Genomic DNA, 12,808 nt, shown 5'->3' with positions numbered 1-12,808 from the left:
GTTGGGCAATATCTTGGGAATGTCAACAGTTCTTAACTTAAAGCACTACTCGGTGAAAATGGGACAGCACCCTTGTCTTCAGGGAGGAAGGTTGCCAACTGATGAGGGGAAATGCAGCTTCCTCATCCCCATGAAGCAGCTGGAGTGTGACCCATTGAGCCTTGGACTGAGTGGGGATCTTGGTCCCCTGAGTCCACTATTGTCAGGTCTTGATTGGAAGGAATGGCCCAAAATTTCAGGGAGAGAGAGAGAGATAGGCCTCTCCCAGCATGTGTTTCCTTAATTGGAGATGCCAGGATTTGACCTGGAACCTCCTTCAGGCAAGGCAAGGCATGGGGTTTACCACCAACCTATGGCTACTCTATCACTTACTACATCTGCTTCCTGGCTAGAGTTGTGATGTTACCACAATGAGAGAATGAGGGCGGCAGGAGAGAAGTCACACCAGATGCCGTTCTCATGCGTTTCTCCTTCTCGACTCTTCTTGCAGACACCCTCTCCGCTCACACCATGGCAGCTTGTGGTCCAGCCTGCACCGTCCCATCCTGTGCCTCAACCCCCGTTGTTGGCTTTGGCTCCCACTATGGCCTTGGCTCCAGAGGTCTCGGGTGCGGCTACGGAGGGCTTGGCCTGGGCTACGGAGGTCTGGGATGGGGCTCCGGTCTCGGTTACGGATACGGAGGTCTCGGTTACGGATACGGAGGTCTCGGCTACGGATATGGAGGTCTCGGTTACGGATACAGTGCTGGCGAAACCTCCGGCAACCTCGGCACCCTGGCTGGAGTCATCCCCTCCTGCGTGAACCAGATCCCACCTGCAGAGGTGGTCATCCAGCCCCCTCCCTCCATAGTGACCATCCCAGGGCCCATCCTGTCCGCTAGCTGCGAGCCCGTGGCCGTCGGGGGCAACACTCCCTGCGCCGTGGGTGGCTCTGGGATTGTAGGATCAGGTTTTGGTGGAGCAGGCCTTTACGGGGGCTTGGGCTATGGGGGTCTGGGCTATGGAGGCCTGGGCTTGGGCTATGGCGGTCTGGGCTACGGAGGCCTGGGCGGGGGCTACGGCGGTCTGGGCTATGGAGGCTGGGGCTACGGCGGCTGGGGCTACGGCCAGAGGAGGGGATTGTTTGGACGGAGGGGCTTCCTGGGCCGTCGTGGCAGCGCCTGCTTTTAAACACACCGAAGCCAAGAGGAACAGCCTTATGATGATGGAGATGACCAGGAAGACCCACCGGTGGGTCAGACCCACCTCTGAACGCTCCAGCACTGGACCAAGTCAGCTGAACCAGAGGAACCACTGCTGAAATCAGCAGGAGCTTTTGCCCCAACACTGGACTCTCCCCCTTTCCACTTCCTCTGGATGTCCTCTGGACCGCGTGTCTTCTGCCCTTCCCTTGTATTTATTTGTCTTTAAGCTGCCTCTTCCGTGATGGTTTGCACCACCTCTTTGACGTTCTCAATAAAGCTTTTGCTGCACTGATCTAACCCACAATGCCTGGTTCTTGGATCTCCAGCCCCCTATTCCCTATCCCTGGGGGGGGGGCTCCCCAAATGTCCAGCAGCAAAGGCACTGCTTTCTCTGAATTAAAAATGGGGAGGGGGGTTAGCTATGTCCTTCTTAAGAAGTGTACCTCTGGTGTGTGTGTGTGAACACTTTGCCCATGCTCTGACACTCCCCAAAGTTTACGCCCTTGAGTCACCGTCCAGAGTGGAAGGTGGCAAACCCACAGGTGTGGCACAGGAACTGATGTACCTTCTGAGAGGGTGTGTGATTCTGCCACGTCCCTGTATGGAGGAAAATGAAATGATGAAAGTCCTCCGCTTCTCCCCAAGCTGATCTGCTCCCCTCCCCCAACTTGGCATGGCCACAGCTGCTTGTGAGTTAATGGACCAAATGGAGTGAGGCACACTTTAATATAACATTGCATACAAGACACATCACCCTGGTGTGGGGGACCCCTTAGGTGTGGGGCTGAAGAGGAAGCATAACTGTCTATAACTACTCCCTGGTGGAGGGCCACCAGAGCTACACCGAACATCTCCTTAGGGCAGCTGGGTCCTGGAGTGGCTCCACCCACTCCCTGACTTTTCCCCTCTCCTTTGCCCCCAGTATCTGGTACTTTGAGGTAGAGTGCCTCTGTACATGGAGGCTCCATTCTTACCCATCAGTGCAAACCACTCGAGATTGGATCCAACCAAACGTCCGCTTAGTCCACCATCCTGCTGCTCAGAGTAGCCTAACAGGTGCCCCCAATGGGAAGACCACAGCACGGAGGCTGGAGGCCTACCCCCTACAGCTTCCCCCCACCAGGGTGCAGAGTTTTTACAGCTAGACTCCAGCTGAGTCTGGAGGTTCAGCAACCGCAGCGAAGGGCCTCGGATAGACAACTCACCGCTCCTCCGAGGAGAGCAACGGGCGAGGGTGTCGAAAGCCGAGGGTGTAGCAAGTTCCAGAACCGGTCACAGGAGCGACACGCCGCACTCGGTGCCCCAAGGTATTAATATCCTGCCAACAATTTTTTTTTTGTGGGTGCCTCTCGACAGTAGTTAACTTTACTGCACCTGAAGTACAAGGAAAATAATTAGCTACTCACGGTACGACTAAGGCTGCAATCCTAGCCACACTTTTCTGAGAGTAAGCCCCACTGAACAAAACAGGACTTACTTCTGAGTAGACCTGGTTAGGCTTTTCTTTGGCCTTTAGCTTGCTGGGATTCCTCCATCACATTTTATTCAACTATCCCTTTTATTTCTTCTTTTTATTTTATCCAGGGAATAAATGTACACCCCTCTAGCACATGGCAGATTCACTCTTACCTGGATATAGTCAGCCCACATCGATAAGCGCACTGAACAATACGCATGCCCAACCTGCCACAGTTCTGGGTCCCGCTGTCGACCATCTACAGCCCATTCGATCGCACATGTGGAGGCGTCAAGATCCTGGCACTCTGGTGTCTGTATATTGACATTCTAGTTTGAAGTTCTCAATAGGGTTGGCAGAGCCCGGAAGAGGAACTGGTGGGTCTCTGTCCCAGAGAGGTGAGTGATCCTCCAAGGGACATAAGAAGAGCCCTGCTGGATCAGGCCCAAGGCCCCTCTATTCCAGCTTCCTGTGTCTCATAGCGGCCCACCCCATGCCTCAATTCGCACCCAAGACAACAAGACATCTGCATCCCATAGTCCGGCATTCTAAGGTAGCCCACTTCTAACAACCAAGGAGGTCGCTTGTAGCCTGTGATGGACTTTGATTAGAGAAAGCTTTCCAATTCCCTGATTGATTGATTGATTGATTGATTGATTGATTGATTGATTGATTGATTGGTTGGTTGGTTGGTTGGTTGGTTGGTTGGTTGGTTGGTTGATTGCATTTCTACCCCACCTTACCCCCAAAGGGACACATGACAACAATGTGGGAAGACTCAAAGAACCTTAAAACACCATTAAAAACTCCAATTACATTAAAAACCCTTCACAATTAAGAACATCATAAAAAGCAGCAATAAAATATTAATACAATTAAAATATATACACTATACAATATTGTTGTGTATTGCTTTTTACTTGTGATCACCTAGGAGCTTATAGAATGATTATATTGCTGTGGTGGCTTTCAAGGATTGAGGCTGCAATTCTATCCACACTTTCCCGGGAGTAAGGCCCATTAAACAAAATAGGACTTACTTCTGAGTAGACATGCCTAGGCTTGTGCTCTTAGAGTGCATCTGATGGTTATATAACTTTTATGCGGTGTTTTGTGTGTTGCGTTTTGCAAGGCCCCTTGAGCCCTGGGAAAGTCGGGGTTTAAATGTTTTGAATAAATAAAATGTGGGGCGGGGGCACAATCCTAACCAGGTCTTCTCAGAAGTAAGTCCTATTTTGTTCAATGGGGCTTACTCTCAGGAAAGCGTGGCTAGGATTGCAGGTGTGATTTTTCCATAGCAGTGTGCTTGGACAATAGACAGCGACTACAACCAGTTGCAGCAACTACAACAGCAGAGGTTGAAAAGTCCGCCTGTTAGGACTCATTTTCGAGTCGAGTCAGGGGTTGGGGGGGCAGGGACTTGTGACTGGAGCGGAGCAGTGCTGGACTTGCCCATCCCTGCTCCCAACAGGGGGTCTTCTCCCATGACCTGAGAGAGTGGGCAGGATTGTATGGGAGTAGGAGGGTCCACATACAAATGAATGAATGAATGAACAATCATAAGAACATAAGAACAGCCCCACTGGATCAGGCCATAGGCCCATCTAGTCCAGCTTCCTGTATCTCACAGCGGCCCACCAAATGCCCCAGGGAGCACACCAGATAGCAAGAGACCTGCAAGGCTTCCTGGGAATTGTAGTTTAAGAACATAAGAACAGCCCCACTGCATCAGGCCATAGGTCCATCTAGTCCAGCTTCCTGTATCTCACAGCAGCCCACCAAATGCTCCAGGGAGCGCACCAGATAACAAGAGACCTGCATCCTGGTGCCCTCCCTTGCTTCTGGCATTCTGACATAGCCCATTTCTAAAATCAGGAGGTTGCGCATACACATCATGGCTTGTACCCCGTAATCGAATTTTCCTCCAGAAACTTGTCCAATCCCTTTTTAAAGGCGTCCAGGCCAGATGCCGTCACCACATCCCGTGGCAAGGAGTTCCACAGACCAACCACATGCTGAATGAATGAATGAATGAATGAATGAATGAATGAATGGGCACTGGAGCCCAACTATATTGCAACCTGGAAACAAGCCTGCAGAGAACCAGGACTATGGGGGGTTCTCAGGATCATGAGATGGGGTCCTGCACATCTTCTGTGTGTGTGTGTGTGTGTGTGTGTGTGTGTGTGTGTGTGTGTGTGTGTGAGAGAGAGAGAGAGAGAGAGAGAGAGAGAGAGAGAGAGAGAGAGAGAGAGAGAACGCAAAAATTTTGGTGACATCTCCAGATCTTTGTGTATTTTTGCCTACCAATATATCTGGTTATCTTACCTACTTGGTTATCTCCTTATCTGAGTCTTGCAGGCTTTATGGTCCGGCACACCCCAAAGTCAGGCAGCCCAAAACGTTTACTGTTCAGATTCCTCGTTTGCTGTCAAGCTAATTTTAAAAGATGGAAGTGCAGGTTAAGGAAGAGAAAACTCTTAATTATCTTTGCCAGAAACCAGTCCTGCCCCAAAAAAAAACCCGCAGCAGAGCTTCAGTGTGTCAGCAGCCCTTCCTGATGACTTTACAGAAACACACAAACGTACACAGGAGTACGCCTGTTATCAACTGACACTTTGATGGCCAGATCTTTATCTTGTGGAATGTAATGTAGCTCTGGAGGAAGGCATCAGGGCCCTGGGCTTTTTTTCAGGCAAGGAGCAGATGGCTTTGGAAGGAATAGGCCTTGGAGAATGTGCCACTGCTTCTCAACTAGTGGTACGGGGGCCACTAGATGTCTTTTGCAGCATGGCAACCAGCAAGGCTGGCCCAAGACTTCCTGATGCCTGAGACAGCATTACCCAGTGATGCTCTTCACGCTCTCCAGTGTTCTTGCTCAGCTCTCTCCTCCCCTCCACACTTCCTGCCCCGTTCTTCCTTTCCCATTGAGAGGAGGAGAAGTGAAGGCAAGTAGGCAGACAGATTGACCCGCCACCAATCTGTGGCCTGAAGCACCTGCCTCAGTTGGCCTCAGAAGGGGCCGGCCCTGGCAAGCGGTAAAGAGCCTTGAAGCCTGGAGGAGTGGGGGCACCATGGGTGCAGTATGGTCATGCCGTTGCCTATCCCTTCAAAAGAGGCACGGAACGGGCTGGTTGGGGCAGAGCAAAACCCAAACGTGGGGTGAGTTGACCACTCCTCAGCCCCGCTGCCATCATGGACAAGAGACACCTACAGCAATGAGAAGCCCTGCTCTACTCCAACGGCAGCGCTTTTCTAAGGGCCTGATCCTACCATGCTACAGCTCATCATGTTGGCAACCTTCAGTCTCGAAAGACTCTGGTATCGCGCTCTGAAAGGTGGTTCTGGAACAGCATCTAGTGTGGCTGAAAAGGCCGATTCGGGAGTGACAATCCCTTCCACGCCGGGAGCAAGTGCAGTCTGTCCCTGGTCTGTCTCCCTGGCTGTGGGCCTTCCTTCTTTGCCTCTTAGCCTCAGGCTGTTGGCCAAGTGTCTCTTCAAACTGGGAAAGGCCATGCTGCACAGCCTGCCTCCAAGTGGGCCGCTCAGAGGCCAGGGTTTCCCACTTGTTGAGGTCCACTCCTAAGGCCTTCAGATCCCTCTTGCAGATGTCCTTGTATCGCAGCTGTGATCTACCTGTAGGGCGCTTTCCTTGCACGAGTTCTCCATAGAGGAGATCCTTTGGGATCCGGCCATCATCCATTCTCACGACATGACCGAGCCAACGCAGGCGTCTCTGTTTCAGCAGTACATACATGCTAGGGATTCCAGCTCGTTCCAGGACTGTGTTGTTTGGAACTTTGTCCTGCCAGGTGATGCCAAGGATGCATCGGAGGCAGCGCATGTGGAAAGTGCTCAGTTTCCTCTCCTGTTGTGAGCGAAGAGTCCATGACTCCCTGCAGTACAGAAGTGTACTCAGGATGCAAGCTCTGTAGACCTGGATCTTGGTATGTTCTGTCAGCTTCTTGTTGGACCAGACTCTCTTTGTGAGTCTGGAAAATGTGGAAGCTGCTTTACCAATGCATTTGTTTAGCTTGGTATCAAGAGAAAGAGTGTCGGAGATCGTTGAGCCAAGATACACAAAGTCATGGACAACCTCCAGTTCATGCGCAGAGATTGTAATGCAGGGAGGTGAGTCCACATCCTGAACCATGACCTGTGTTTTCTTCAGGCTGATCGTCATGCTACAGCACCGTCCCTGCATTCACTGCCATGATGGCCGTCGCAAAAGTGTCCATCCTTAAAAGTCCTAGGTGCCACCAACTCCGTTTAAAGACATCTGATGGTGGTGTCACCTAACCAAGTCTGGTTTCTTCTGCCAGTGGCTCTCCAAAATCTCAGGTCTCTGCCCAAACTGGAATCTTCTTCACAGAATCTCATGCACCCCCACTGGAATCTTCTCCCCAAAGAAGAATCTTCTCCCCAAAGAATCTTCTCCCCATTTTCTGTGGGTCCCACACGGAAACGTATGGCATCCCTTATCGCTGCCTTTCACACACCCTTTCCTGCAACCTTTCATAGGTTTCCAGCAGAGATCTCCACATTTTGAACCTAGAAATGAATGGATTTCGGAAAGGAAAACACAACCATCTATCAGGCAAGAAGTATTTTTCCCTTGTTAGGCAACGGGAAACTTGCCAAAAAAAGTGTTAGGCAAAATTATGCGATGAATCTTAAAGATAAGAAAGACGCATGTACCCATTTTCATTACGGGCAAATAAGAACAAGGCCAGATTAAAGTCATTAAAGCCTCAACAACCTTGAACAGAGGTCGGAGTTGGCTGTGAGAAGGTACCCATAGGTGTCAAAACACCCATGATTTGTGGGCTTGTTTGTGCATTCATTCTGGTCCTGTCAACAGTTTCAGAAGCTGACAAGTATCCTCCATCAAGGAAGAGTCACCTAACAGGAAGTGGAAGAGATCAAGGGCCTCGTTCCTGGCCACAAATTGCTCGTAATGCTTCCCCATTAGGTGTTGCTGACTTTGTGATCTCTCTGCTATGTACTATATATTTTTTGTTTACAGCTAATCATTTTTTTTCCAGGAACCCATTAATCTAATAAGCCATGCCAGTTTTGAAAAGCTGATTTGATTCACACCCTCGAGGAGCTCTTGATAGGTGATGCCAGTCTGATGCCAACTCCAAGTCACCCGGGGGCACCTTCCACTTTGCAGCTCTGTTCATGACTGAGCACATTTACTTATGAAACTGCCTATTTCCATGAAGTTTTTATCATCATCATCATCATCCCCCCCATGTGACACTATCTTGTAGTGGTGGGGGGGCTTGGCTGCGTTGGCTCGGTCATGTCGTGAGAATGGATGATGGCCGGATCCCAAAGGATCTCTTCTATGGAGAACTCGTGCAAGGAAAGCGCCCTACAGGTAGACCACAGCTGCAATACAAGGACATCTGCAAGAGGGATCTGAAGGCCTTAGGAGTGGACCTCAACATGTGGGAAACCCTGGCCTCTGAGCGGCCCGCTTGGAGGCAGGCTGTGCAGCATGGCCTTTCCCAGGTTGAAGAGACACTTGGCCAGCAGTCTGAGGCAAAGAGGCAAAGAAGGAAGGCCCACAGCCAGGGAGACAGACCAGGAACAGACTGCACTTGCTCCCAGTGTGGAAGGGATTGTCACTCCCGGATTGGCCTTTTCAGCCATACTAGACACTGTTCCAGAAACGTCATTCAGAGCGCGATACCAGAGTCTTCCAAGACTGAAGGTTGCCTACTACTACTACTACTAGGGGCTTGCATTCAGGGGGCTAAGCTGGACAGGGCCACCCAAACCAGACAGGCCCCTCTGAGAGGTCAGACTAAGGCCACAATCCTATACACCCTTTCCTGGGAGTAAGCCCCATTTAAAAGAATGGAACATACTTCCAAGCAGACATGCTTAGGACTGTGCTGTAACTGTGTCCCAAACCCACCCCTTGCATGGTGTGAAAAATGAATAGGAAAGTCTATACCGGCTTGGTTGTTGCCTGGGTTGACAACGACCATGCCAGGTGCTGGAGTTCCTGGAGACCTGGGGATAAGTGGGCTACTGGACTCAGGATCTCCAGTTGAGTCGAGGATAAAAACCAGGCAACCCAGGTCCTTGGGAAGGACTCAATGTCTGGATAGAGCAAACCAGTCGATAACATCTCAGTGCAAGCATCTCTTCCAGTATCCACCACTGAACGAGACACAAGGTCTGGTCCTATCTCTTCCCCACATCTCACCTAAATCTGCTTGCCTATAATTCCAATCTATTGGTTCTAGTCCTGTTCTGAGGACCCACAGACAGCAAATTCTCCCTTCGGCATCACAGTCCTTAAAGATGGCTTTCATATCTCCTCTTCATCTTCTCATCTCCAGGTTGAGATCTCCCATCTCCAATCTATTGGGCTAGTCCTATCTCTTCCCCACGTCTCACCTAAATCTACTTGCCTATAATTTCAATCTATTGGTTCTAGTCCTGTTCTGAGAACCCACAGACAGCAAATTATCCCTTCGGCATCACAATCCTTAAAGATGGCTCTCATATCTCCTCTTCGTCTTCTCATCTCCAGGTTAAACAGCTTAGGCTCACTTAACCTGGGAATCTGACCTCCAGATAGCTTCCCATAGTGGTCTCCTTCCTCTGAGCCCACCCCATCTTATCAATGCCCTTCTTAAAACACAATATTGCTCTTCTTGGTGAAATGCCAAGAGTGAGGTAGGGGAAGAGGTCAGGAAAAACACCAGGAAGTATCTTTGTAGTTGATGATAGCATTAATCCTTTGCTCCAAGTTATTAAAGTAATTTTGGAAGTGATGAAACCAGCAGATTTGGATGGTGGGTAATTAAGATCACAAGGGAAAGGGGTGGGTCTCAACCAGCCAGGGTGCCAGGGACACAGTATATAAAGCTCCCATCCTGCCACAGTCTTCCATCAGCTTCTCCTCTCGCCTTCTCTTGCCTTCTCACCTCTCAGAGAACCAGGTAAGTGTGGCCACTTTTTTGGGAGGGAGGGTGTTAATGGGAGGGTGACTTGATTGAGAATGAGATGAACCTCATGGAGATGCAGGCTTGAACCCAGTCTGTATCATGGACTTTTGGGGAGATGATCCTACACAATCTCAGTGGGGGAATCAGTGGGGGATTCCCTACACCAGGAATCTTCGGGACTCCTGATGCTATACAGGAGTCCAGACAGCTGCTGAGAACTTAACATGAACTTCTTTTCCATGCTGAGAGGGCTTTTCAACACTGCATACTTTGAACTAGTTATGTGGTCCTTCTTTGTCCCACCGAAACCCGAGGGACTGCTCTTGAGTGAGAAAAGGACATAAGAACAGCTCCACTGGATCAGGCCATAGGCCCATCTAGTCCAGCTTCCTGTATCTCACAGCGGCCCACCAAATGCCCCAGGGAGCACACCAGACAACAAGAGACCTCATTCTGGTGCCCTTCCTTGCATCTGGCATTCTGACATAACCCATTTCTAAAATCAGGAGGTTGTACATGCACATCATGGCTTGTACCCCGTAAAGGATTTTTCCTCCAGAAACTTGTCCAATCCCCTTTTAAAGGCGTCCAGACCAGACGCCGTCACCACATCCTGTGGCAAGGAGTTCCACAGACCAACCACACGCTGAGTAAAGAAATATTTTCTTTTGTCTGTCCTAACCCTCCCAACACTCAATTTGAGTGGATGTCCCCTGGTTCTGGTGTTATGTGAGAGTGTAAAGAGCATCTCCCTATCCACTCTGTCCATCCCCTGCATGATTTTGTATGTCTCAATCAAGTCCCCGCTCAGGCGTCTCTTTTCTAGGCTGAAGAGGCCCAAACGCCGTTGCCTTTCCTCATAAGGAAGGTGCCCCAGCCCAGTAATCATCTTAGTTTATGGGTTCCCTCCCTGAACGCCCATCACTCCCTCCAACCGACGGCCCAGAAGAAGACATGGCACTTGGGATGACCCCATATTCTTTAGGATATGAGGATGGAGAACAGATGAGCTAAATCCCAGAGCGGCCCACTTTGCAGACCAGGAGATGTGAAGCTGCCCTGTGACAGGCCAGCCTATTAGGTCTTCTTAGCTTAGAACTCTCAAGCCTGACTTGCAGAGGCTCTCCAGGTCTGTAGGAAGGGGTCATGCCCATCCCCCCTTGGAGATGCTGTCATTGACCACACCTGAAATCTCCTGCATCCAAAGCAAGGATGACTCTTCCACTGCTCTATGGCCCCAGCAAGAGGTAGCAAGAGATGTGGCCCTTGTTGTCTCTGCCTGGGGCTTTCATGGCCTTAAATGCGTGTGACATGGTGGTATCTCCCCCACTACTGTGCCCAAACTCTGTGGGTCTTGAGGACAATACTTTGCTAATGTGGTGTAATCTCAACCACTCTGAAGTGGCTTAAGGTGGGCCAGCTTGTGCTATCTTGTTGAAACAGTGGTCTGGGTTGGACAATGAGCACATCATGTGTCTAACTTGTGTTCTGTGTCCCTCCTTCTCTTCCAGACTCTCCCCCTCGCTCAGACATGGCCAACTGTGGACCAGCCTGCACCGTCCCATCCTGTGCTTCCACCCCAGTTGTGGGCCTGGGATCGGGAGGCTACAGGGGTCTCGGATGGGGCTATGGAGGTCTAGGATATGGAGGTCTCGGATGGGGCTACGGAGGTCTGGGCTACGGAGGTCTGGGGTACGGAGGTCTGGGCTACGGAGGTCTGGGCTACGGATACGGTTCCGGCGGCCAGGTTGAAACGTCTGGCAATCTCGGCACCCTGGCCGGGGTCATCCCTCAACCCATCAACCAGATCCCACCATCTGAAGTGGTCATCCAGCCCCCTCCCTCCGTGGTGACCATCCCAGGGGCCATCCTGTCCGCCAGCTGCGAGCCCGTTTCCGTCGGAGGCAACACTCCCTGCGCCGTCGGAGGTTCTGGGATCGTAGGATCAGGCCTCTACGGAGGGCTGGGTTACGGCTACGGCAGAGGGCTGTATGGTGGATACGGCGGTTACGGTGGATACGGCTTTGGGCGCCGTTATGGCCGCGGTATCTGCTTGCCCCCATGCTAAATTCTGACGGACTGACTACATAGGAGAAAGGACGAAAAGAAGGTTCACAGTGGAACATGCGCTCCTGGGATTAGCTATGCTGCGCACCCTCTAGCCCTGTTAAATCAGCGGGTAGCAGGGGGTGTTCGGCATCCTTGAGAATCAGGCCCAGCTACATCTTACATGCTTCTGTTTGCAATCTGTATCTTATCTATTTATTATCTTAGTGTGGTGATTGATTGATTGATTGATTGATTGATTCATTCATTCATTCATTCATTCATTCATGGAAGGACCTTGGACATCCCTCCAACAAACAGCAATGGTTAGAGTAACTCTACCCATGAAATGTGAACAGTTGAATCGGGAAACTGTGTCTTAGAGGGCTGTGTGTAAGGGGGTGAGGGATGAATATTCTAGAAAGATACACCAGCCACCCCTCCCATTTCACTAATTCCAAAATATTCACCATGGAGGAAGCTTACATGGTGCTCAGCCTGCTTACTAGAAATTCTTCTCTCTGTGTATTATTCATGTCTAATAAAACTGAATCTGCATCATCGATTTGGTCTCCTGGGTTTGCTTTCAACTGCGAGTGTCAGAACGGTCTTGGGGGCTGGAGTGGGGGCAGGAGCGTAGCCCACAGAAGGGAGGCTGGTTACTTTTGAACCACTAAACACCGATAGCATCTCAGGGGCAGCCTCTGATGCACGAGGTGAGCAGGAAAACGGAGAGAAGGATTCCGTTCAGACATGCATGCGATTTGCTACGTTCAGTGACATCCCAGACAGCCACACGGAAGCTTCTCAGATGGGCATTTAACACAACAGCTCTTGGGGGGGGGCAGTGCCATCCTGCCCATTCCATTGTCCATTCCCCGATCACAGTAGGTGGGGTGGCAGAAGAGGTCCCTGGGAAGGGGTGGAATCAACAGCTCTGGCACCACCAATATCCCAACCTGGTGGTTTTCAAATGCTTTTGCACCAGGACCCCCACTGAGACCCCCACTGTCGAGACGCGCCAGAAGTGATGTCATTGGCATGGGAGTGACGTCACGGCCGGAAGTGACATCATCAAGCAAGAAATATTTTTAAATATTTTCTTTGCTCTCTCCACGGCAAAGGCTGCAATCCTAACCACACTTTCCTGA

The 12,808-nt window shown here is 50.7% G+C and overlaps 2 protein-coding genes across 2 annotated transcripts; both read left to right on the top strand.

Moving 5' to 3' along the window:
* Positions 1-510: 510 nt before the first annotated feature.
* On the top strand, positions 511-1,170 carry LOC136635280 (chorion class B protein B.L1-like). Its single transcript, XM_066610434.1, has 2 exons — positions 511-949; positions 1,007-1,170. Exons 1-2 carry the CDS (start codon positions 511-513, stop codon positions 1,168-1,170), a joined length of 603 nt encoding a protein of 200 aa, XP_066466531.1.
* A 9,972-nt stretch (positions 1,171-11,142) lies between these two features.
* On the top strand, positions 11,143-11,679 carry LOC136635279 (chorion class B protein B.L1-like). The gene has a single exon (XM_066610433.1). It carries the CDS (start codon positions 11,143-11,145, stop codon positions 11,677-11,679), a length of 537 nt encoding a protein of 178 aa, XP_066466530.1.
* Positions 11,680-12,808: the final 1,129 nt, after the last annotated feature.

This window comes from Tiliqua scincoides, chromosome 15 (assembly GCF_035046505.1).
Source record: "Tiliqua scincoides isolate rTilSci1 chromosome 15, rTilSci1.hap2, whole genome shotgun sequence".
NCBI classification, from domain to species: Eukaryota; Metazoa; Chordata; class Lepidosauria; order Squamata; family Scincidae; genus Tiliqua; species Tiliqua scincoides.
The sequence above is the reverse complement of the archived record's forward strand: the minus strand, read 5'-3'. Positions and strand labels throughout refer to the sequence as shown.